Source organism: Telopea speciosissima, chromosome 4, assembly GCF_018873765.1.
Source record: "Telopea speciosissima isolate NSW1024214 ecotype Mountain lineage chromosome 4, Tspe_v1, whole genome shotgun sequence".
Taxonomy (NCBI): Eukaryota; Viridiplantae; Streptophyta; class Magnoliopsida; order Proteales; family Proteaceae; genus Telopea; species Telopea speciosissima.
The window spans coordinates 49241462-49268091 of record NC_057919.1 but is presented as its reverse complement, the minus strand read 5'-3'; the positions used below and the strand labels follow the sequence as shown (position 1 = coordinate 49268091).

Below are 26630 nucleotides of genomic sequence, written 5' to 3'. Positions count from 1 at the left end.
CCAGGACTGGTTTGATGGGCTGGTTCTTCTTCTTCTTCTTCTTCTGGCCAGTCGTGGGATCTACACCAATGTGGTCGCCAAGTTGGAGCCAAATCCAACTATATAGTCGAGGTGCAAGATTGAGACAACACTCCGTAGTTTGTCAAGTATTCAGAAGGAATGTAATTACTCGACTTTGCATTAAAATAAACATTACCAATGTTTGAAATGAGCATAGATAAAGACCTTCAGGGACACTTTTGAGACTTTCGGTTGGGCAGCCACAAAGTCTGGTCGAGAAACCACAGCTCCTAGTAGGCCCACTACATTTTTTGTCGTTTTGTCTCCATTCAATCCATTCGTATACATATGTACACAGTACAATCGCTTAACATGAATAATCTTAATACTTTAACGTAGGTGACTGGTGGGTGCTCAATGGGAGTGATGCAGCCAACTTGAGAAAGATAGCAATAAAGGTGCTTTCTCAGACATGTTCCGCCTCTAGATATAAGCAACTAGAGTACATTCTCACTCATCCACTCCAAGAGCTGGAACCACTTGGGTTATGAACGATTGGAGCAATTGGTGTATCTGCATTATAATATGAGACTGAAGATGTGTCACATATGACATACACATGGGTATGGAGGGTGTAAAGATCTAATCGAGCTTGCCAAAATTCTGGTTTATTCTTGTTTAAATATTGTAAACCCAATTCCCCAAGGAAATTTTTGAATGGATTAAAATTCTATTTTGAAAATTAATGCGTGACAGCTCCCCATCCCCTCCTGATCTCTCTACTCTCTCCTCTCCCCCCCCCCCCGCAACAATTTCCTCTCTCTTCCCTCTCTCTCTCCTCTCTCTTCTCTCACCCTTCTCTTCTTCTCCACAAGAAGATCAATCTCATCTCTCCGTCCTCCCCTCCTATCGATCTGAATTCTTTCAATAGCAACACAATTGCTTCCTTTATCTCAGATTTAATCACATGATCTGATCATTGGCCCTGCTTGCATCTGAGATCCATAATCTGGATTTTAAGATTGCATTACCAGGACTCTAAAAGCATAACATAAACCATAAAATAAATCCAACCAGATTTCCTAATAACTCTAGCACTTCAAATATGATTCATACTTGAGACACTAGGACTCTGACTCCAACTTAACTAACTAGTAAATCATGTATTCCTAACTCTACTCTTATTCTAGGCCCATTAATGTGGCCAATTACAATCAAATCCCAGTGGACCAATGGCTCAGGACATTTAGAACCCAACCCAAGGCTTATTCTCAGTAAAATAAGCCCATTTATGAGATTGTCCTGCATCACTACCACGTGTATTTGTAAATCAGGTTTGTACAATGGAATAGAGAGGTTTTTATCTTTCCTTCATCTTGGAATTCAACGTGTCCTCAATGTGAACATCAAGATAATGCTCCTTCAAAGATTTATAACGTTCACATTTAGCATGTTCAATATGAGTTCCTTGCCACTAAATTAAGACCTTTTCATCAGATTGGTTGCCCTGTTAAACCATACGCCTGTTAAGGATTGCATCTGATATCGTATGAACCGAACTATTCTCTGAAAAGGGAGGTAACAATGGACTTGGTGTGTTGAGTTAATAAGACTGAACATTAGAGTGTAGTTTTTTGGTACGAAGTAAGAATCATGGGTGATTTCTCCTTCCTCATTGCTGTTTTCACAGGGAATTGGCCCAGTGACGTGGTATTCTTATTGCCCGTTTGCCTTTCTAGCTTGCTGCATATTTTCTTCTATTAATCCCTTCATTCATTATGCTATTTTCTTCCTTTCTCGACTATTACACCTTGTTCAAGTTCCGTTTAAGTTTTCTACTTCAAATTCCCTTGAGTCCATTATCCACAAACCTAATTTGGTCTTTTGATCCCTTGCCTGCATTAAAGTCTAAGGATGTCTTCAAGTATAACCTATAATGTATAATGCTTTCTAGTATTTACCCCGAACTAGGTAAATTTGCATAAAACAACCTGGTCAAGTGGGCACCATAGCTAGTGAAAGAGATCTTTCCATGTTTTAGCAAATTGCAAAGAGGAGTCACCACCCAATTTCAGGTGGTCAACTGCTGGTGCAGGTCAAGTAAATGTGCCAAGGCTAATTTCAGACGTTGGTTGGAGCCTTTGCCATGTTCTTGCTCCTTCCAGACAAAGGCTAAATTATGGATTAAAATCATAGATAAAAGAACAAGGACCAAAGAGTCTCACCTCATACACAAAGTTATTTACACTCTCATTATCAGGCACAGAATCCCTTCCTTTGCATGCAATCTACATGAGAACAAATTTTATGACCTTATTCAGTTACAATGATCAGATTTAAAAAGAAAAATTAGGAGCAGATCTGTAGAACGCTTTATCCTCACCTTAACATGCTTAATACCTTGTTTCTTAAAATCTGCCGGTGAATAGTATCGAGTGGTGTTTGTCAGATCAATCACTAGACCAAGCTGCAGAAAGCATAATAGAGGCAAGGTTAACAGAAGTACAGAACGGAGATGTAAAATCTCAAAGTGAAGAGGATAACTAATAACATTGAAATGACTAAGAAGCCTTACAAGAAAAACCAAACTGTTAACAAAAACATAGACATATTTTTACAAAGACAGGGGCTAACAAATCTTGGTGGCATCATTTGTCAGTAAAGTTTCTATAATTCCTACAAGCAACTAAGATTTCTTAATATACCACAAAAACTTGACACCAAAGGAAATGAAAATAAGAGATTGCAAAACACATAATGAAATTTAATTTTGGAAAAGTAGTGGAGTGAATTTAACAGGATTCATGGAAAAGCCCTTAAAGTGAAAAAGAAGAAAGCATTACGATGCAGGTCAGACTTATGCCCAACCGGAGGAATCTTTTCGTAGCTTAGTAAAGCAAGTGGTCCCATACATGAGCCACTCCTTTCAGTCCCTTTAATTCAGATTTTTTTAAAGTGGCAAGAGGAATCCTAGTTGAAGGCCTTTTCTGCTTAAAGGTTACCAATAGTTGATTCGATCTTGAGTTCCAATTTGATGAAGTTTTGATGAAATCAAGCAGGATTTTTTCGAGTCAATTTAGGATTAATATCAATTATTAATTAAATAGTGTTTCCATTTAGAATTCCAATTTGAAAGAATAAGTCATAATAAAGCCAGGAAGTGTGCTACATATCAGTCTAAAGAGTTCATTTGTCATATAATGGAACAGTTCTGTACATTACTGTTTGAGAATGAGCGAACCATGGCTTGACAATCACAGCAGGCGTACGTTCTTTTCTCTAATGCAGTATTCAGCCAGAAAGAAGAGGAAGAAAAGACTTTCCTGCAGTTTGGTTTGGTCTGGTTTGATTCTGAACCAGTTCGCTGGTTCAAATTTGGCATGAGTTATTTTTCACGCATTACTACTCACGTGCTATTATTCATGTGTAACTGCTCACATCAGACTGTGTTTGGATTTTATTTCTTTATTTTCTTGAACTAATATTATAATAGTTGGGCTAGATTAGGTCACTATAAATCCAGTCTTGTTTAGGTCAGTTTCATTTTTGGTTTATTTCTATTTTAGGGATCGTTTCTAATTCTGTTTGCTGCCTTATCTGGTCAGTTTAGTTCTACACATAAGATGTAAAGGCTAGAGCAAACACAACGATTTTGAAGATTAATAGAAGCTTTGGCTTTGATTCTGTGAGATACAACACTTTTTACACTGGGATGCAGCAGATTCTGGTGAGATTTGGCGGAGTCCAAGGGAGGACTTTTGTGGGATGTCAAGTCTGTGACTCAGGTGGGACTCCTGAATCAATTATCATCTTATATTTTCTTCTTTCTTTCCCTGTTTTGGGTCAGTTCTTTCTGTTCTTCTATTTCTTTTTCTTCTCCTGCAAAAAGGTAAGAACTGCACACCCTGTGCATTCTATAGTTTCTATTTTCTATGATTCTGTTTTGCTTTACTGGTTTTATTCTGTTACATTGATTTCTGTACTGCTATTCTTTAGTTTTTGTTGTTGTGTGTTGATATACATTATTGTAGCCATAGTTCGAAAACACGTCTCGACTTGGTGTCGAGGTCGAGACGGCTGAGATCTTGGCGAGTTTTTTTTTTTTTTTTTTTTTTTTTTTTGGGGGGGGGGGTGGTGGATGTCACAGTTGGCTCCGAAACTTTAAGGGGAACTTGTTTTGGGTTTAATAAACATATTTCAATCTTCAGAGTGTAAAAAAAAAGAGCCAATTTGGTGTTTTGGATTTGCATCCTTGGTTGGCAGTAAACGTCGAACCATTAATATAAAATTGTCTATTCTACACATTGTTTGAGTGCTATGAGACATAATTGGCAAGTAAAACAATTAAATTATGCAATAATGGATGAACACGCATAATATTGAATGATTATTTAAGAAATAGTTGAAGACTTAAAGTTTCTACTGCAAACTATAATGTACAGTGAAGTGTGAACAATACATATTACATAGACACCCAACCCAAGTACAGTGAACAATACATAAGTTATAGACACCTTATTACCCGAGTCTTCCACATCCCAACTCCCAAGTCTCAACAATACAATACTATGAGTATGTGACTGCCTACTGATATGAACTATGACGTGCTGGATTGAGTCCACTCATGGTCGATCTCTTCGTAGTGATGTGGCAACCCCCAGTAGTGTATCCCAGTAGTATGGAGTAATGATGTGGCAAAAAAACAAGAACCAAGGCTTTCCCCCTTCTCTGTCAAGTTTACTTTGAAATTTTGAAATCTGGTCGAGTTTGTGTCTTTTTATAAGGCACTTTGTACCATCTCAGCGAGACGGTACAAAAGTGTCGAAATCTCACCATAATTTCGGTCGAGTTAATGCATGTTTGATATTTCGGACTATATTTTGTCTCAACAAGCTCGAGTTTCTCAAGTGTTTACGAGATTTCGCGGAGATCTCAGCGAGATTTAGAACTATGATATTGTAGCCCTTAATTAACAGCTCGAGCTTTTGGGATAAGCAGTTGAAACATGGTATTAGAGTCAGGAGGTCAGGTGTTCGATCCCTGGTAAGTGCAAGGGGCTTGTGTTATGTGTTGTTGTGCCGATAATTGTCAAGGAGTCACCTAGGCATTTAGTAATGTAGAGTCCTTTTTTCTCGAACCAGTGGGAGATCAATTGCAATAGGATCATATATAGACCAATACTGATAACAGAATTTTTCTAACACATTTCTCTTCTTTTTTTTTTTAAACATATGAAAGAAGAAATAAAAAGAGATATGACCAAGGCTTCACCACTTGGGCTACAGGAATGGATTCACCACCAATCCCATCCTACTGCTTCACCACAATAGGGCTGGAGCTACATCAACACCGACCCAAAGAGGTAAAGCTAAATTTATTCATAACTCAAACTGTTCATGGCTGAAACCCCCTTTTCCTCTTTTTATATAATATGTAAGAGAACAAAGAAATAGAAACTTCCTAATTCCAACGCAGGTTTTATATAGTAACCTGATTACAATAAAAGACTGAAATAACTACTAAATTAAGAACACATCTACAATTTAATGAGATCCTAAAAATCAGGAGTAACCTACAAGTATCCCTAAGCTGGGCCCTACAATAATCTTCCACGCAAGGAGCATATTTGGGCGAAGATAAGCTACTTTATATCCTGCCAAATCTGTCTTCAACTGGGTTTAAGGAGCTCTAATTCCTTCATACACAGGATATAAAGATGGAAATTTTAGTTCGCTAAAAAATAGGAAACTTGTGGCTGGAGATAATATTCCTGAAAAAGAAGCCGCAAGATACCAACTGGCCCAAAAATCTAGATTTTCATGAATCCCACACATGGTTTGGTTTGAGTCAAAGAACTGGTTTAATGAACCAAACCGACCAAGATCCAACCAACCAAGTCGTAGGAAATCTACATCATTCATGCTCTTTCTTGGGCTTGTTGACACTTCACGAGTTTACATTGATTTATATTTATTGTTTTGTTTTTTTATGAATATGCTTATATTATATCTTATGCTTCGTTTATCATATGTTGATTTTCTCATATTAGGTCATTACTAGCATAATTATACCATATTGCATTAATATGACTTCTATGTTGCATATAAACATAGTTATAAAAATTATCATTGCTATATTACATATAGTCATATACTGAATGCTAGGCGGGCACCTCATCGCCTAGGTGCCCCTCCAACGCCTTGGGTCGCCTCGTCGCCGCGACAACTATGGTTGTGCCCCTATGCTTTGTGCCGCTTGATGATACATGATGGGCTACTAGAAACCCATCATCCTCCTTTCTATCTAAGCTCTAAACCACTCAACCTCAGGAGACAACCTCAGTGCTTTCACACATATCAAACGCCTTAGGTTGCTTTGCAATTAAGATTATCGTTACTGGTAAAAAAAAATCTCTATTAAACTACTTATCATCAGTCGCCCACCCATTTATATCTGATCAACACCATCACCAAATGGGATACTGCAATTTTGATCATTTATGGGATACTTATTCTAATTACTTCCAAGTACTTATATTCTTAAATTGCGCGAATCCATATCTTTTCTTCCATTCTGATTGTGAGAGTATTCCTTTGCATCACATTGAGGCCTAACATGTAGGAACGAGTACATCAACACCCCCCCCCCCAAACAAAAAAAAAAACATGCAGTCAGTTTTAATTCAAACAGTTTGAGTTAATTTTTATATTAAGAGCCCTTAGTCAATATGGATGTTAGTGGGAGTTTCTATCTAGATTAGATATTGTCTTTGATGTAATATATCAATCTTGATGTGTTACTACTAGCTAACGGGATTTTGAGTTTTTTAAATCGTTTTGAATGCATGGTTGCCTAGTCCCATCGATTGTTCAACAAGGGGCTGAAACTGTTCAACAGGTCTCTCTCTCATCAAATTCTGCCATGGCCATACGCTTCTCTCCCCTACAATATTCTCACCTATTTGTTGCAATCTTCTATTTTCTTTCCTCCCAACACCTATCGACATCCTCACTTTCTCCCTCCTATTTCACCATTTCTTCTATCAATTTCATTCAATTTATACTAATCTACTTCTTATTCTAGTCAGAAATTTCATTTATTAACTTCTGCTACCATTCTTCATCAAATATGATGGTCAGATGACTCAATCTGTATTTAATCTTCCCTAATTGCACTGATCTCTTCTTTGATTTCATTCATAATGCGAGAGCATCCTAGAGAGATAATTCCCTATGATCGATAAACCATTGGATCGGTTTTGGCGTTTGGGGCATTGTATTACAGGAAATTGGTTATTGCCATCACATTTATTAGGCTTAATTTGGAATGGTCAAAACTTTTTTGTTATGCGTGATTTTGGAGTTGTTTGAAAGGTAATTGAGCTAACTTTTCCATGCGACCATCATCTCACACTTCCGAGCCATATTTAGAAAGTCTTGGCCAACATTCTGAAGGAGTGTCAATCTGACAAGATTACTATCTTTAGGGAAGTGGCTAAGAACTTTTGGGAGTTGCTAAGATTGTAATCAGAATCAAGTTAAGAATCCTAGTAACAGTCAAGTCAACTCATGTAGCTGTTTATAAACCATTTTAAACATCATATTTTGGGAGGAATGGCCTAGTTCTTCAGGTTAAAGTTCAGGGAATGGTTTCTTCCAAGTCTTGATGGTAAAACCCCAGCTTTGTCCATGGTGAGCAAGCTCATTACCCACAGGTTTTGTAGATCTGCCTGCATCATCAGTACAGCTGTAGAAAAAGTCAAGAAATGCAGCACTAACATAGTTTAAGATGCCGCTAAGACTTAAGTACATGCACACTAGAAAGTGTGACATCATGAGTCACAAAGTGAATGATTAGTGACTAGTCTCCTATTTGGCAGCAAACATAAGAAGCGAGATTGCTTTTGCATGCAAAGAAAAGCATTTTGAATATACAATAGCAGAAAACTTACAAGTTTTACTCATAGTTCTAAAACTCGTCTCGACTCTGCGAGATCTCGGCGAGTTTCTCGGTTTTCTAAGAAACCGAGACGAGATGGAATACGGTACATAAAAGTGCAATATCTCGCCGAGATCTCGCGATCTCGGATCTCGGTTCGATCTCGGTTTCGGCCCATATGTTTACCCATGTACCACTTAAATAACCCACCTAACTCGATAGAACTCACCATATCTCGGCAATTTCTGTCCAAAACCCCAAAAATTCTTTCTTCTTCCCAAAACTACTTTGTTATTTCATTTTTTGGATGGATTTCAAGCCTTGAACTATGATTCAGCTGCACATTTGAAGATTCAACTCCACTTTTGCAAGATTCATCACAAATTTGAAGGATTTTTCAAAGGTAAACTATTTTTTCCCAAATCTTTTTTTTTTTTTTAAATTGTTCAATCTTTGGCAGATTCATGTCATTTTCAGATATGTTACACAACTTTGGACGATCTATCACTTGATGGTGTCCGAATTTTTTTCTGTTATTATTTTTTTTATTATATTTTCTGCAAAAAAAAACATTTATTTTTTTAAAAAAAGAAATTGAAAAAAATAGGATGAATAGTGATTGTTTGGAAGTGATTTTCATGTATGTTGGACAACTTTGGATGCTCTACAACCTCATGGAGTCATTTTATTTTTTCACCCATTAAAAAATTTATTTTATTTTTCAGAATTAATAAATATATTATTGAAATTATAAAAAATATATATAATATTAAGGAAAAATACCTGTTTTTGTTGGAAAATTATGCACAACATATGTACATAATGTCCAACTTCAAATGGTGTCAAATAAATCATTACATTATAATATTTTATACTTTAAGGTATAAATATTTTTAATAAAAATTCTAAATTTTATTTTTAATTAAAAAATAAATACTAGGGTTAGGGGATAAATAAGAGATAGCTATTTGATTGTTCCAGTAGCTTAACATTATGTTTAATAGTTATGAAATACAATACTTTAAGTCTTTAATACATTACTTTAAGTCTTTAATAGTTACTAATATATGCTTTTTTATGTAACAATGTAAAAAGTAAGACTTTCGTACACAATGGGGGATATAGCACGGCAACATGGAATCCCGATGTCCGTGGATAAGAAAAAGTACAAGTGTAACTATTGTGGAAAGTTGCTATCTGGAGGAGCCACTAGGTTAAAACAACATTTGGCTGGTACAAGTAAGGACGTTGCCTCATGCTGAAATATTCCGAGCCGAGTGATAGTGGCTATGCCCAACACTTGAGTGGAGGACGAGCAAAGAAAGCTGAGAGGGAAAGACAAAAAACCGAGTTTGATGAGGCAGTGTTAGAGAGGCCTGGTGTAGAGATCCATGGAGGAGATGATACTGAATATAAACATAAACCTAGTGAGTTTGAATCAAAGGCTGAGTGGAGAATTTAACAGCAGACTTTGGAAGAGAGTAGACGAATTTTGCATTATACAAATATAAGAAGATATGAGCAGGCAAGAGGAGCTGGTGGAGCGCCAGTGCAACAAGATGAGAGGAGGAGAAGCACTGGCACAAGACAGATCCCACGGCCCCCAACCCGACCACGAGCACATTCCCCAGATCCCATTTTTTAGCAAGATCCATTTATTTTTAGGCAGCATGATGCCTACCAGCCAACCATCCCGCAAGTGTTTGGTGGTAAACAAGACGAAGCACGGAAAGCCTTAAGCAAATTCATGTTATAGAATGGCATTCCGGAACATACTATCATGCATTCCTTGACGCTGCAGGGAGGGTTGGCCCAGAATGGAAGGGGCCTTCACCATATGACTTATATAATGTATATTTGCCTCAGAAGGTAAAGGAGCTAAAAGAGTACATTGAGGGTCTGAACCCAAGGTGGGAGATGTATGGGGTTACCCTTATGGTTGATGGTTGGACTGGACTACTAGACAGTCCATTATCAATTTCATGGTGAGTTGCAATGGGAAGACAGTATTCTTGAAGTCTGTCGATGCATCAAAGCATGTAAAGGATGCATTATACTTGTATAAGGAACTGAAGCTAGTGGTGGATGAGATAGGACCAAAGAACGTTATCCAAATTGTGAGGGATAAGGGTTCTAAGTTTAAAAAGACTGGAGAGAAGTTGATGAACAAGAAGAGTAAGAGAATCCGCCTCTTTTGGACTCCATGTGCAGCACATTCCATTGATTTAATATTGAAAGACATGAGGAAGAAAACTTTGGTGGCAAGTGTGGTCAATAGGGCAAAACAAGTGACCACTTTTGTATACATAACCATGGTTATGCTTTAGCCATGTTGAGGGAAAAATGCAACGACGATTTAGTAAGGTCTGGTGTCTCTCGATTTGCCACCAATTACATTGCATTGAAGAGCTTTCAGACGAAGGTGATAGGTCTGAGGTCTATGTTTGCAAGTGAACAGTGGTTTGGTTGGAATGGGTCTAATTCAGAAGAAGGGAGGGCAGCACAACATACCATTGCAAGTGACCAATTCTGGAAGGACCTGCATAAAGTTGTTGCCATATTAAAGCCAGTAGTGGCAGTACTAAGGATGGTTGATACAGAGAAGAAGCCTACCTTGCCCCATATTTATGCTGCTCTTCAGAAGATGAAGGAAATGGTCAGAGCTGTGATACCCCGAAGTGCAAGGTCATACACTAACATCATTGATGCGCGGTGGGAGAAGCACTTGAGTCATCCATTGCATACAGCTAGTGAATTCAACACTCAACGTACTTTACACTTTATATGAGTTTTTACATTTACATATTCAAACTCAAAAGCATTAAGTCACTAACAAGTTTTATTCTTGGTTTCCAGTTTACCAGCATACTATCTGAATCCAAAGTATCAATACTCACATAATCTTGGGCTAGACAGAGTTGTTAGTGGTGGTTCAAAATGTTATTGAGAAGTTGGAGCCCAATGCCAAGACACAGGCTGAGTGCAATGATGAGGTGAGAGTATGGGACTTGGTACTTTGGTAGTAAGTACAGGAATGTAATTACTAAGTAGTAAATACTAATTAATGCCACTAACAATGTTTGAAATTTGAAATGAAAACAGATCCAAAACTTCAGAGAGGCCTCAGCAAATTTCAGTCGAAAAGTTGCAGTAGAGGGTAGACAAAAGTCAAACCCTGGTAGATGGCATGACATTACATTTATGAATTATAATTTTATCCCTTTAGAATGTACATATTCTTAATATTCTATATTTGTTATGCAGCCGACTGATGGGTGCTTTATGGTACAAGTTCACCCAACCTGAGGAAGATAGCAGTGAGAGTGCTCTCACAAACTTGTTCATCCTCTGGATGCAAGCGCAATTGGAGTACATTCTCATTGATCCACTCAAAGAGGCGGAACAGATTGGGTAGCAAATGACTGGAGATCTGGTGTATGTGCATTACAATATGAGATTAAGGATGAGCCACATATGTGAAGGAATGGACACCAATGATAAAGAACCCATCGAACTAGCCAACATTTTCCAGGAGCACTCTGATGATGATGAGGATCCCCTATTCCAGCGGGTGAGGAACCGTGGTACACCAGATATGGATCAACTTGGGGGTAGGCCCGACCCCACCATTGCGTCCATAACCGGTACAAATGTTGATGACTGTCGCAAGAGGGGCGTGCACATTTAGAGTCACTGAGACCTTTTAAGGCTGCAATAGGAAGTGCTGCTGCTGATGATGATGATGATGATGGTGGTGGTGGTGATGGTGATGACCCTGCTGGTGGTGGTGGTGGCATGCAAAGTGATGGTTATTATGATGATTGTCATGAGGGGATGCGCGAGCAGTACCAGCATGAGGTAGGAACGCAGGCGGACCCTCTGCGTCACACGAGTCTAAGTTTACGCATACCACACAAGATCGAGACCTTGGTAGCCACGCTACATACAAGAGAAAAAAGGGTCGCAACAATCATAGGCTCAGGATGATGACATGAGTATGAACACATGTTTGCAAGTTTCGAAAGCATGAGTATAGATACTACTAGTGAGCGACAATCGTGGCATTCATCTCAGCCTCATCATGACTATAATTATGGCCAGGAGAGCACCGGTTCCGAATATAGTGGCTATGGTCAGTTTGGGCAGTCAACACATGAGTTTGACAATCAAAACACTGGGTCTGGTTTTGGGCCCATATTCCCAGTCCTAAACCAGCCATACCCATACATGCCTCAATATGACAGTAGCAGTGGATCTAACGCCTCAACCCAACCGCCTTCGCCTCTTCTATACCCTAGGATAAGGGAGTTGGAATAAGGTAATGACAACACTTATATGAGTGCTTTGGCAAACTATGTGCAAAACTACAGCAACACTATGACATGGGAACTCTATATCGATATGGTTGGAGTTGATTACATTAACATATCACATTTTATGTAACATTTGTTTAAAGATTAATGTATTGTACACTTTAAGATTTCTAATGCTTATCAAAGTTGTTTTACATTAATTGAATGTTTTGATTGCTTTCTATTATTAAATTATGTGTAGAGTAGGGTATTTTAGTATGTCGTCGCCCTCGACGCCTACCAACCTATGGTCCGAAGTGAAACTCATATTTGGACTTTGTTTTTGCAAAATCTGATAGTGTCATTGTATTTAAATGGCCTAAAATAGGCTGAATACAAAGTTTCAGACCCAAACTAGGTCTAAAACCAACCGAGTTGAGGCTTCGAGTCGAAAAGAAAAATGCACCAACTCGGCGAGATCTTGACTCGACTCGGTTTTCCAAGGACCGAGTTGGTACCGAGATACGAGTTCTCGAACTGCGGTTTACTTACCTGATGTGATCCCAAGTTCGAAAACCCTGTTTGGGTTCACTGTGGGCCCAATAGAATAATAGAAATAGAAAATGCAATTTAAGAGAGTGGTGGCAAAAAAGTATATATTCCTAGGCTTATAAGGGGGAGTGGCAATCTGGTAATTTTATTGAATAGGGATAAACTTGGAATCAAAAGTAAATAAAGGATATAAAGGAAATAGGGATAACGAGGAGGGGTAAATTAGGTAATAAAGACTGAAGGGAATCAAGATATCAAGAAAAGGGGAGAAGGTTGGCTCCTACCTCCAGGAGGCATCCTACCTCCAGACACAACTGAGGCAGAAACCAGATTTCTTCAAAGGAGAGAACTCCTTCGTGGGTTCTATGTTGGTGCCGAGGTTTAAGGGGTAGTTCGATGAGAAGAAGAGTACTTGATTACACTCCAACAGAGATCCAAACGACAATCACCAGGATGACATCGGAAGACTGAAACTAGGGCTGGCAGTAACATGTAGAACCAGTGAATGTTCCTTGTTCGATCTCACAGCAGGTGGGGGTTTTGGGAGTGATATTCTAGGGTTTGGGGTCGCATATGGGCAAGGAAGATTCTCCCTAAGCCGTAGAAGGAGAGAGAAGGAAAGAAGGGAGTTCAATTATGGTTAGCTATGGGTAACGCTAGGGAAGGACAGGAAGAGAGACAAAAAACAAAAGGAAAACAGTAACGGAAAAGAGAGAGAAGAAGATGGAATGTAGTTACCTGATAGAGGGAAAGAAATAGATCGATGGGGAATGGTTAGCTAACAGCAACACACTGTGTCTGCTCTCGACTCCAATAAGTCACATACTGTAACTCAACTCAATAAGTTCATTCAATTCATTATCTTCATTGGTTACATCCATATATATATATATATATCAAGAAAAAGGACATAAAAGTGAACAATGAATCCTATTTAAACGCAAACCTAAAATGGAATTGAACTCCATCACGTAGGTAACCTACTCAAAGTAAAACATAACAAAATAAACCCAAAACACCCTACCATCCCACTCAAAATCATATCGAGTGGCTAAAATCTGGCCAGATACAGACATACTACTGTTATTTTGTCATGTCTCAACTGTGAGAACTTTTTAGGTGCATGCACTGCTTGTAGTTGGTAGGCCGGAATCTCTGGTTCATGGCTTCGCTCATCTCAGCCCAAATAGGGACTAACCCAATGCCTTGAGTTTGATTCTGCTGTTGGTACTTGATCCGCCAGACTCAAGTTGTGCCATTCAGTTTGGCCTCAACAAATAGAATCTTCCCGGTCTTAGTCAACCCGTACCATCTGAAGAATACCGTCAAACTGTGAACCCAGTCCAAGTATTGCTCTGGTTGTTATCCTTGAAGAAATCAAGGACATCTAATTTGGCTCCTCTTTCAGCTCCATAGCGAGCATCATCAAAATGTCGGCCAACCCAATATGTTGGAGGTGGTGATTGTGCAAAGTGTGGACGGTAGTGGTGTATGATATGGCAGCAGCAGTGGTGGTGCAACATGAGAAGAGGCCATCTAAGATGGAGTTGGAAGAATCCCCAGATTGAATGGAAGTCTTTACTTTATCTAAAGACAACAGTTAGTCAATAGAAGCTAGCATGAATGCCATCATAGTCTGGAGGGAACTGACTGTTGAGTTGAGGATATCTACACGATCTGTGACGTTGGCAATACCTTCCCTTATTCATCTTTCTAGGAGTTAAGTTGTTGGAAAAACTCACTATTGCCACCATGATTCAAGGCATGGAGGAGGATATTCAGATCTGATACCAATTGATGCGATCATGGGGTTCGAAAACCATTTGGGTTCGCTGTGGGCCCAAAATAATAGCAAACTCAATTTAAGAGTGTAATAGCAAACAATAAATATTCCTAGGTTTGTAAGGGGGAGTGACAATCTGGTAGTTAACCAGATCCATCAAGGGGTCACTCGGTAAATAAAAAGGCTAATGACACAAAGGGAAATAGCATTTATTAAATAGGGATAAAATTGAAATCAAAAGTAAAGGACATAAGTGAATTAAGGATAAAGGGAAGGGGTAATTTAGGTAATAAAGACTAAAGGGAAATACGATATTGAGAAAGGGGGGTGGAGATATCTCCTACCTCCAGACAAAACTTAGAGGCGGAAACCAGATTTCATCGAAGGAGAGAACTCTGTGGGATCTTTCTGTTGGCGCCAAGATTTTAGGGGTAGTTCGATGAGGGGAAGACCATTTGATTATACTCCAACAGAGATAACAACGGCAATCACCAGGATGATACCGAAGGACTGAAAATAAGGTTGGAGGTAACCTGTAGAACCACCTAATGTTCCGTCTTCAATCTCAGCAGGTGGGGATTTTGGGAGTGATATTCTAGGGTTTGAGTCACACATGGGTAAAGAAAATTTTCCTTAAACCGTAGAAGGAGAAGGCAAGAAGGGAGTTCAATGAGTGGATATATTTGGCTGTGGGTAATGCTAGGCAGGACAGGCAGAGAAACAAAGAAGAACAAGGAAAACGGTCATGGAAAGAGAGAGAAAGATACGATAAAAAGCAGATACCTGATAGAAGGAAAGGAATAGATCGATGGGAAAGAGGGAAAGCAACACACACACAGTCAGCTCTCGACTCCAATAAGTCACGGTACTGCAACTCAACTCAATAAGTTCATTCAATTGATTCTCTTCATTGGTTACATCCAAATATATAAAGAAAGGAATCAAAAGGAACAATCACTCCTATTCAAACTCTAAGACTAAAATGGAATTGAACTCTACGTCCTACGTAACCTACTCAAAGTAAAACATACCAAAATAAAGAATAAAAATTACAAAATAAACCCAAAAACCCTACCAACCCTTGTTGGTCCAAAAACCCGGGTTGGGCAGGTTTTGCTTGGGATTGAATTTCCAAAAACCAGTCATATCGGTCCAACCACTCTAGAGCCACTGCATCATTACCTCTCTGCCTGCCACTGTTTGTAGATGAACCACTTGTCTGAGGGAGTATCTTTTACCAGGAGCAACAGAGCTATTGAAAGACTCCCCAAGAGGAACTTTAGAAGGGATTATGTTATCTATGGACTTCCCATAAGGAGGACAATCCACCCAACCTGTAAAATAATGACATGTGAGTAAAACTATAGTTGAGGTAGGTAAAGAAATTGAGAGAAATGTTGACCAGCTTCATAACTTAAATATGAAATAAATGACAGAAGCTAAACAATGAAGAAGAAGATTATGTTCACTAACAGAAGCATAATCAACTGAATAAATAATCCATTACAACTAGGAATTTAACTCCAATTTTGACAATCCATTAATTCTAGGAATTAAATTCCGATTTTGTTCCTTTAATTGACAACAGAATGTACAAAGTCCCTATATTGTACACCTTGGTGCTTGTCAAGTCGGGCAACTTCGTGCCCATGTCCAATTCTCACACCCACACCCTTGTCAATGTAAATAGAATCTCACATGCCACAGCAAGAACCATCAGTTCAGGTGAGGGGGGGAAGCAAATATAGAACTGTCAATATCAAATTCTGGCACCCACACTCCTATCTATGCACATAGATTCTAAAATTAAGCAAGAACCACCAGTTTCAACTTGGGTGAGAAAATCTGCAACAAATATAGCACAACCATGAATACTGTGTAGCTATATTCAGTAATCTGCCCAAAAAAAACAACATGGAATCAACCATCAAGTATTCCAGAAGACAATAATAACATGAAAGCATCACTCATCAATCCCCATTTTATCATGGGATTACAAAGGAATATGAATGGGTACATCTCCCAATAACAATTAAAATACAAACCTACCAGATGGAGGCTTGTATCTGTCATAAGATCTAGGTCTTTTAGTCGGAACAACAGGATCCATTTTAGGCTGCTGTAAAGAGGGTTTTGGGCCCTCATCTTGGTATTCCCTTTTCAATCGTTGGCGTCGTTCTTCACGCTCCTAATGAAATAAGATCAAAATCAACAAAAAAGCACAGAAATGGCAACAATTAATAAAGAAAAAGAAATTTAATTTTGCAACTGTTCCAATTATGCAATTGCACAAAAATATGGGGAGGTAAATAGGTTAACTATCCAATTGTGGAATGAGATATCACTGATATAGGACCCTTTGGGGGTAGTTTTGTGCATGAGGGGTTAGTGTGTTTGTATATCTCATGTTAGTGTTAGAGTTGTTAGAATATCTTGTATATGGGTAGTTCTGTCATTGTCTAGTTAGAAGACATGACCAAGTTGTATTTTTCTTGTTCTTGTTTTATTTCTTTTTACCTCCCTAGGGATGCCTGGATAATTTAGAAGAGTTTATTAATGAAGTAATATGTGTGTTGAGAATCTCTCAACACACAACTGATTCTCTCCCAACTTTTCTTCTCTTCTTCCCTTCTCCTTCCTCCTTGCTGTTAACTCCTTAATCTTTCATTAAAATCGATCCATTGAAGCTTTAACTTGGTATCAGAGCTAGCATCTCTAGTTTGAGAGTCGGCTCAGCTCAGTGGTTGTCTTCTCCTCTCTTTGGAACCCTATAAATGTAAAAGGGGTTCCATTAGAGGCTGTATATGTGAGATACTATACTTCCTACAGTCTTGGGAGTAGTATTCTTCAAACCAAGTCCATATGGAGGGAGTTTTAGGAGCTGTTGAAGTGTTTTGAAGCTTTGGAAGATGCCTGTCTAGCTACCGCCAGCCTGTGAAGCATTTGCCCTGGTTCTCCTTCTTCGCTCCATCTCTTGGAGTGAGACCTAGTGCTTTTGAATCGCCTAGGGAAGCTGTCTCAGACCCCTAACCTCTTGGTTGTTGAGAGGAAGGGTATTTAACTCCCAACTGTTGTGAAGCATTGGAAGCAAACTCTGTTTTTTTCCGCCAGCAGTGGGCTATTTCAAGTTCGATTCTGCCTTTGACAGCTTGGTTTGCCTTGGAACTTGACTCATTCAAGTCGTATGGGAGTGTTGTTTTGAAGCCCTAAGAGCTTGTTCTTGAAGGTGGAAGATTGGAAGACTGCTACTGCCTTTTTTGCTGCTGTACAGGTATTAGCAGCTCTGTTTCTGCTTCTTGTTTGACCTTTTTTTTTAAGATTGCTGCATCGGATGCTTGTTTGTTGCTGAGAATGGAATGTGTGCATCTTGGTACACTTGTTAGGTGTTATGAACTGAAGTTCATTGGCTGTTAGAAGGATTTGGTTTGAGTTATGCTTGTTTTTTGCTCTCTGTATGCCTGCTGTTTTCTAGGCTTGGTCTCAGCCTAGTGATTTGGTTGATTGAGCTTTATTTGTGTATTGGTTTGCCTCCTTTGTTTGGGTTGAGTATACTCCCCACTTGAGCAAAAACACTGTTTTGATTGTTGAAGTGTTTGCCTATTATGTCTATTGTGTCTGGACAAGATTCTGAAGTCAGTGGACCTACTACAGCTAGCAGCCTGAGTAGTGGGTTCCCAACCATGGCTTCCTTTGATAACCCCAACACCCAAATCTCTGTTGTGAAGTTGGATAATACCAACTACTTGGATTGAATAGTTTGAAAACTCGTTTCGTTTCGGTGTTTTGGGCTGACCGAAATATCCGCAATTTCGAATATTTCGGTCGAAATTTTGCATTTTTTGGGTATGTTTCAGTAGGTCATTTCGGCGGGTTGTAGGCCAAGTTAAGGCCTTAAACTTCATGGAAACCCTATTTTAGGCTATATAAACACATTTAAATGTTCAAATTGCAAAAATAGTCACCCAAAGTGGTGTTTTGGACCATTGATTGGCAATGTATGGTTGAACCCTAATATATAACTTAGTTAATTATACATACACATTGTTTAAGACTTTAAGTTCTAGAGGACATAATAAATTAATGATTAATAAGCAATTTAAACATGTAAATTGACTTGGAAGTTGGAAACATAAAGTGAATGACTCATAAGTCATAACGTAAGTCATAATATTTAGTACATTAAGTCAATAACAAGTTAACAACTTAAGAAGTTTGAATCTTGTGTTCTCCAAGTGGTTCCGGCATAGATTCGAAGATCGGTACACAAATCAACAAAAAGAGTTTGAAGACTGAAGAAAACAGAAGAAACAAACCACAAAAGAGCAGCCTTGTTAGTCTCAGTCGAAATTTCGATCGAGACTAATGAGTTTCTGCCTTTTGTACTAGGTGTTTTGACAAGAGAATCTCGATATCTCACGAGATATGTACCAATATCTAGAGATATCACGAGATAATCGAAATCTCGACCGAGATTTGGTATTTTTTTTATTCGAGGTACCATTTCGTTTTGCCCTGGTCGAGATTTTCGAAATATTCGAAATCTCGATCGAGGTTTCGCGAGATTTAGTACTATGGGTTCCCAACCATGGCTTCCTTTGATAACTCCAACACCCAAATCTCTGTTGTGAAGTTGGATAATACCAACTACTTGGATTGGTCCCGATCTGTGAAGTTGTCCCTACGCAGTAGGGGAATGTTGGGATACATTATTGGGTCTATCACAGCTCCTGCTACAACTGATCCAGGCTATCGAAAGTGGGAGACTGAGAACTTCACTGTTATGACTTGGCTGATATTCTCCATGAAACCTGAGATAGGTAGGAGGTTTATGAGTAAGAAGACTGCGAAAGATATCTGGTACAATTTCCCCAAAGTTTTTGACAGAGTTGGAGATGCAACAAAGGTGTATCAAATCCTCCAAAAGATCATCCATATGAAACAGGGTGATAGGAGTATATCAGAGTACTACAACTCTGTTATTAGCTTGTGGGAGGAATATGATCACTATAACAACCTCCAGTTGTCCAATTCTGATGATCAGGCAAAGGTCTACAGAAGCCAAGAAAAGGAAAGGACCCTTATTTTGCTTGGTGGTCTTAACCCAGAGTATGAGCCTCTTCGCCTGCAAATCTTAGGCAGATATCCCTTTCCATCTCTGGATGAAATGTGCAGCTACTTGCAAAGTGAGGAAACCAGGAGAACCACTATGGATGTTGCACCATCCACAAAGAGATCTGCTCTTATTTCTAGTTCCCACAGAGACTGGAAAAGTGGGGGAAAAGGCCAAGGGCCACCTCGTGGAGATCACCGTGAGCGATTCAAATGTGATCATTGTGGCAAGCTTGAACACACAAAGGACAGGTGTTGGGATCTACATGGACAACCCCCTGGGATGCGTGGTGGTTCATCTAGTGCCCGTGGAGGCAAGCGAGGTGGAGCTCGGGCTCACTCTGTGACATCTGAGTCTGACCCACCTGGACCCCAGCCGGCTCCTGATTCCCCCTCACAGGATGATATTGCAGCTTTCCGTCGGCTGATGTCTCACCTTGGAGGGTCCGCTACTGGTTCTACCTCTGGAGGATCTACTACTTCTGCCTCAGCTCTGCAGGTCTCATCTGCTCCTTCTACTACACCCACCTGGATCATTGACTCTGGAGCCTCTGATCACATGACTAGTATGTCACAGTACTTTGATTCCTACTCCATTTGCTCTGGCCAGGACAAGGTAAGGGTTGCTGATGGTTCCTTTTCTTCTGTCTCTAGTAAGGGTAATGTGCAGTTACTCCTTCTATTTCCCTTGAGTCTGTCCTTCATGTTCCTGATTTTGCTACTAACCTATTATCCGTGAGTCATCCCACCAAATCCTTACATTGTTGTATTACTTTCTTTCCTTCCTATTGTGTATTTCAGGATTTGGAGACAAAGAGGGTTATTGGCAGTGGGACTGAGAAAGGAGGACTCTACCTTCTTGAGCCACGGTTACCTGCTCAATCTACTGCTGCAGCTTATGTTTGTGGTCAAAGTGACCGTAGTACTTTGGAGTCTGCAATGCTTTGGCATCACCGTTTGGGTCATCCCACTTTTGTTGTTATGAGGAGACAGTTACCCCACTTGTTTACTTCTTTCCCTTCATCTTATGTTTTTCAGTGTGAATCTTGTATTTTTGCTAAACATTGTCGTACTTCTTATCCTTATCGTGGTAATAGATCTACTGCACCTTTTTCTCTTGTTCATACTGATGTTTGGGGGCCTTCCCCTACTACTTCTTTGTCTGGATTTCGTTACTTTGTTTCATTTGTGGATGACTATTCTCGGTCTACTTGGACTGTTTTGTTGAAACAAAAGAGTGATGTTTGTGATGCCTTTAAGGATTTTTATCAACTTATCCGTACTCAATTCGGTACTCGAATCCAACTTGTTAGGTCTGATAAGGGGGGTGAGTACATGTATGGGGGGCTCCAACAGTTCTTTACTGATAATGGCATCATCCATCAATTGGCTTGTGTTGACACCCCACAGCAAAATGGGGTGACTAAGCGCAAAAACCGCCATTTGCTAGAAGTCACCAGTGGTCTTCTCTTTGGTATGCATGTGCCTAAGACTTTCTGGTCTGATGCACTTCTTACCGCTGCCTTTCTTATTAATCGGATGCCAACTCCTCTCCTTGGCTCCAAGTCCCCCCTAGCTCTTCTTTCTCCTCAATCCTCAGTTTTCTCCTTGACTCCAAGAGTCTTTGGTTGTGTCTGTTATGTTCATATCAACAAATCAGCCAGTACCAAGCTTGATCCCAAAGCTCTCAAGTGCATCTTCTTGGGCTACTCTGATTCAACCAAAGGGCATAAGTGCCACCATCCTCCTTCCCGAAGGCGACTTCTCTCCAAAGATGTCACCTTCTTTGAGTCTATCCCTTATTTTTCTTCCCCTCAACATTCTATTCAGGGGGAGAGTACTAGCAGTGAACAGAATACTGATGTCATTCCCTTCCTATCTCCCTTGCCTACCTCCACCTCCCCATTCCTATTTGATATTGGAAAGTACAAAGAAGTGGATGTTGTTGATGATGCTAATGTTGATGGTGTTGTTGATATTGATGCTAGTAGTGGTGGTGATGCTAGCAGGAAAACAGAATACAAGGGAATAAGATTCAAAGAAGATGGTGTATTCACAACAGGTGAATGCTTGTTAAAGGGAAAAGGGAAGCAACCATGGTATAAGCAACCCTGCCAAAACCCCTCTTTGGATCCACATCCTCAGTCAGGTAATTCCCCTCCTTCTAAATTAGATCTTCCCATTGCTATGACTCCATTTCTCCTACAGGTATTGCTTTTTCCACTGCCCTAGAGTCTTCTTCCATTCCCAAAAATGTCACAGAGGCCTTATCCGATCCAAAATGGATGCAAGCAATGACTGAGGAAATGGTGGCTCTAGAGAAAAACAATACTTGGACACTTGTTGATCTTCCCAGGGGGAGAACTCCAGTTGGATGCAGATGGGTCTATACAATCAAGTATAAATCTGATGGTACAGTGGAAAGGTACAAAGCTAGGCTGGTTGCAAAAGGGTATAGTCAAGTGTACAGCATTGACTACTAGGAGACTTTTGCCCCTGTAGCCAAGCATAACTCAATCAGGGTTCTTCTTTCAGCGACAGCCAATAAAGATTGGCCAATGTACCAATTAGATGTGAAGAATGCATTTCTTCATGGAGATTTAGCAGAAGAAGTGTACATGCAGCCTCCACCTGGTTTTAAGTGTCCCTCAGCTGAAGGGAAAGTGTGTCTCTTGAAGAAAGCTCTCTATGGTCTCAAGCAGTCCCCTAAGGCCTGGTTTGAAAGATTTAGACAAGCCATTCTAACGAATGGGTATTATCAGAGTCGAGCTGACCACACCTTGTTTATCAGAAGGTGTAATGGTTTAGTTACAGCCCTCATTGTCTATGTTGATGACATAGTGGTAACTGGGAATGATGTTGCTGAGATAAACAGATTGAAGCCTTATCTGGCTAAACAGTTTGAGATCAAAGACCTTGGACTCTTGAAATACTTCTTGGGGATTGAAGTATCTAGATCAAGGAAAGGAATCAATATTTGCCAAAGGAAATTTGTCTTGGATCTTCTGAAAGAGACAAGGATGATGGGGTGCAAACCAGCCACTTCCCCCATTGATCCGAATCATAAACTTGGTGATGAATGTGGCTCTTCTCTTATAGATGCATGTAAGTACCAAAGATTAGTTGGGAAACTAATCTATCTCTCCTTGACTCGAACAGACATCTCTTATGCAGTTGGGGTGGTCAGTCAATTCATGCATGCTCCCAGGAGTGGACATCTGGATGCAGTGTATCGCATCATTAGATATTTGAAATCCTGTCCAAGAAAAGGTCCTCTATTTGCCAAGCATGACCATTTGTAGATTAAAGGCTACACAGATGCTGATTGGGCTGGTTCAGTCTCTGACAGGAGATCCACTTCTGGATACTGTACCTTTGTGGGTGGTAATCTAGTTACCTGGAGGAGCAAGAAACAACCAGTTGTAGCTAGATCCAGTGCAGAAGCCGAGTTTAGGGCCATGGCTCATGGAGTGTGTGAGCTTATGTGACTTAAGAGGCTTCTTCAAGACTTGAGCTTTGAAACTGAAGGGCCAATGAGACTTTATTGTGACAACAAAGATGCCATAAGCATTGCCCATAATCCGGTTCAACATGATCGAACCAAGCATATTGAGGTTGATCGTCACTTCATCAAAGAGAAGCTGGATTCTGGGTGCACTTGTACTCCCTTTGTGAAGACGGGTGATCAAGTAGCATATATCTTCACCAAGGGTCTCACTCCTAGTCTATTTAGTACCCTATTGTGCAAGCCGGGAATGTATGACATTTATTCTCCAGCTTGAGGGGGAGCGTTAGAGTTGTTGGAATATCTTGTATAAGGGTAGTATGTCATTGTCTAGTTAGAAGACATGACCAAGTTGTATTTTTCTTGTTCTTGTTTTATTTCCTTTTACCTCCCTAGGGAGGTTTGTGTAATTTAGAAGAGTTTATTAATGAAGTAATATGTGTGTTGAGAATCTCTCAACACACAACTGATTCTCTCCCAACTCTTCTTCTCTTCTTCCCTTCTCCTTCCTCCTTGCTGTTAACTCCTTAATCTTCCATTAGAATCGATCCATTGAAGCTTTAACTGTTAGATGTAAAGTTTTCTTCTAGCCATGTACCTTATAAAATTATCATAAAAAAATGCAACAATTCCAACATACCAGTGATACTGTACTCAAATTCCGTGTACCTAATAAAATTGTTATAAAAAAATGCAACAGTTCCAACATACAAGTGATATTGTGCTCAAATTCACATTAAGACTATTATTAAAGAGAATCTATTTCTAGTCAGTTTAGGATTTTGTCCGAGTAAAAGTCAACACTCATTTTGGAATGGCTGATCTATATATGACTGTAAACAACTTTATTTGGTGTGTTTAGTTAATGAAATGAAATTAAGCCTTATGTTTTTCGTTTTTGTATGGTGTTGCGTCAAGAAACCTCCAGTGGGTCCTCTGAGGATGGGACCTGCACAAGGCAACAAACAAACAAAGGAGATTAGTTCCGGTGGAATACCGGCAGGGGACTCTCTGATGCCTAAGTCAGGTCTCTCTAGCAATCAGATGAAACAATAAGAGTTTCTGATGCAGAGAAGTCACATTATGGGCTTATTTTATTGGAAATAAGCCTTGGGTGGGGTTACGCATACATTGGGCCTTTGATTCTATGTGTTTTCTTTGTAATGGGCCACTTTAATGGGCCTAAAATATGGGTACAAGGAAGGCATACGGGATTAGGCTTAGTAGTAGCTTATTTTCATATTTCCTAGGTTTATTTAAGAGTCCTTTCATGTTTCTAGGTACAAGTGTTTTCAAACTTCCTAGATAATTTATTGTTTTCTTGTTTCTAGTTCCTAGGTTCTTGTTTATGGTTCCAAGATGCATGGGGGGATGTTTTCTATGTAATGGGTACTCCACTAAGGCTATCTTTGGTATCATTTTTCTGTTTTATTTTTGCCAATTTAACATAAATCATTAATGAAAACCGTTTTTGATCAAAACATAAAAATGGTTTGGTAACCAATAGACATAAAATGGTTTTTTTGAAGAAATTGGTTTGGTATCCCTATGTACAAAATGGTTTTTTGAAAAAAAAGGTTAAGAGATGTTCCCTTCACCCACCTTCTTTATAACTCCTTCAGCTTCCCAAGCCCTTTGAGTTAAATTGCAAAGCATAAAAATCATATTCATGGATGAATGGATCAGAGATGGATTTGTACAGTAGAACATTGATAATGGAGTGAATAGAGACCCGAGATGAGGGATTTATGGGAATGGAGTTCTGCGGTTGTGGTGTTCATCTCTCTCTCTCCCACTAATTTTTTGTTTTGCACTGTAAAATCACCGGTTTGTATCACTTTTTTTATATTCAATTTTTCCACTTCCTCTTCTTCTTCTTTGACCACCGCCCCATCCATGGCTTCCAAAATTCCAATCCCAAGTCATTCTTTTTAAGGCTGGACAAATTAGAAAGGGTCCGGATAAGAATCTTCAGAACTCAAACAAAATATTAGATTTCTTCACGCTGTAATACTGTTTATCCCATCTTGAATACAATTTCTCTCCAAATTTTTAGCTTTTTCTTTGAAAGAAAGAAAGAAAAACTTTTCTTTTCAGAACCCATTCTTTTCTTCTCTCTGGATGATGATCTGTTACCAATATTCAGATCGAGGTTTTCGTTGAGCGTTTCTTAATGGCAAACCTGGTTTGTTTCTTAATGGCAATTCTGGTTTGTTCTCCAGGCAGCTCCATCCCAAGGAGCTTCTCATCTTCCTAATCATCTCTTCTCTGTCAATCTCTTTTTTCTTCATCAAAGTACAAGGGTCTGTTCTATATAGGAAGGGAGAGGAAATCAGATGTTGGATGGGGGCGTGAGGAAGATACTGAGACGGGAAGAGAATGGATGGGGTATGGTGTGTGGGTGATGCAGAGAAGGAGAGAAAGACTGAGGTTGCAGGTGCTGGAAAGAAGAAGAAGTTTTCCTTTTTTTTTTCTCAAGAAAGAAGATGAGGGAAGAACGAAAAGATGGAATTGAATATTAAAAAAATAAAGAACAACAACAAAGCACACGAGTGGGTTTCCGATTTTGTATGAGCCACATGTCAATTCATTACCGTGCAAGGAGAGTCCTCTCCCTCCTCCTCGTACGAGAAGCTGAGCCGGATTGGGAGTAACAGATCTGGTCTCCGTTTTCTCTGCAACCCAGGAACGAAGGAGGAGAAGTGAAAGGGGACAGGAAGAAGAAAATGGGAGATTGGGGGAGGGGTTGCAAGGGTTGAGGCGGGAGAGGAAGATAGGACATTTGTGGGGGAGGGAGAATGAATGGGGGGGGGGGGGGGGGTTGTAGGGGAAGGGGTGGGGAGCCGATGAGCAGGGAATGCTTGCAGGGAAGAGGGTGAGAAGAAGACGACGAAGAATAAGAAGAAGAGAGGGGGAGTGGGGCTTGACTTTCTAATAACAAAACCGAATGACGTTTTTACCCCCACTTTTGTGACATATAAGCACATGTTCATTAACATTGAGCGAAAAAATAGAACAAAAATAGCTTTTGGCCAAAACACAAAAATGGGTCAAGAGTCGTTTTTGGTTTTTGATTTTTTTCAATCTTTTTTAAATAGAAACAGGCTCCATAAACGATACCAAACACAACCAAAAACGTTTTTTAAGGCAAAAATCAAAAATAAAAACTATACCAAAGATAGCCTAAGTTGGGAATACCAACAGTCCATTAATTACTTACATGTATCTAAGGGATTTTTGGAACTCCTTCCTCCCTTCTAAATTCAAATCATGGAAGGCTGCTTTGGCATTCCAGAATTCTTCAAAAAAAAAAAAAAGACTTAGTCTTCTTCTCTTTGTGAACATGCTTGTGAGTTTATCAAGTGGCCTAGGTGGGACTCATATGGTGGGACACTAGTAAGAGACTAGTTGTCTGATTTATTTATCCTTCTACTATTTCAGTTTTAAGGCT

General features: G+C 39.5%; 1 protein-coding gene across 5 annotated transcripts in view; it reads right to left on the bottom strand.

Moving 5' to 3' along the window:
* The window catches only part of LOC122660064 (mRNA-capping enzyme-like), a 79786-nt gene that overhangs the window by 49645 nt on the left and 3511 nt on the right, over positions 1–26630 (bottom strand). For all 5 annotated transcript variants that reach the window (XR_006332609.1, XM_043855235.1, XM_043855236.1 and 2 more), the window contains 4 exons: positions 16615–16753; positions 15748–15899; positions 2384–2467; positions 2226–2288 (listed from right to left, as the gene is read on the bottom strand). Coding sequence is in view for 4 of the 5 variants with exons in the window: in XM_043855235.1 (XP_043711170.1) it covers positions 2226–2288; positions 2384–2467; positions 15748–15899; positions 16615–16753 (438 nt within the window). In the remaining variant the exon portion in view is untranslated. The remainder of the gene's footprint in view (positions 1–2225; positions 2289–2383; positions 2468–15747; positions 15900–16614; positions 16754–26630) is intronic.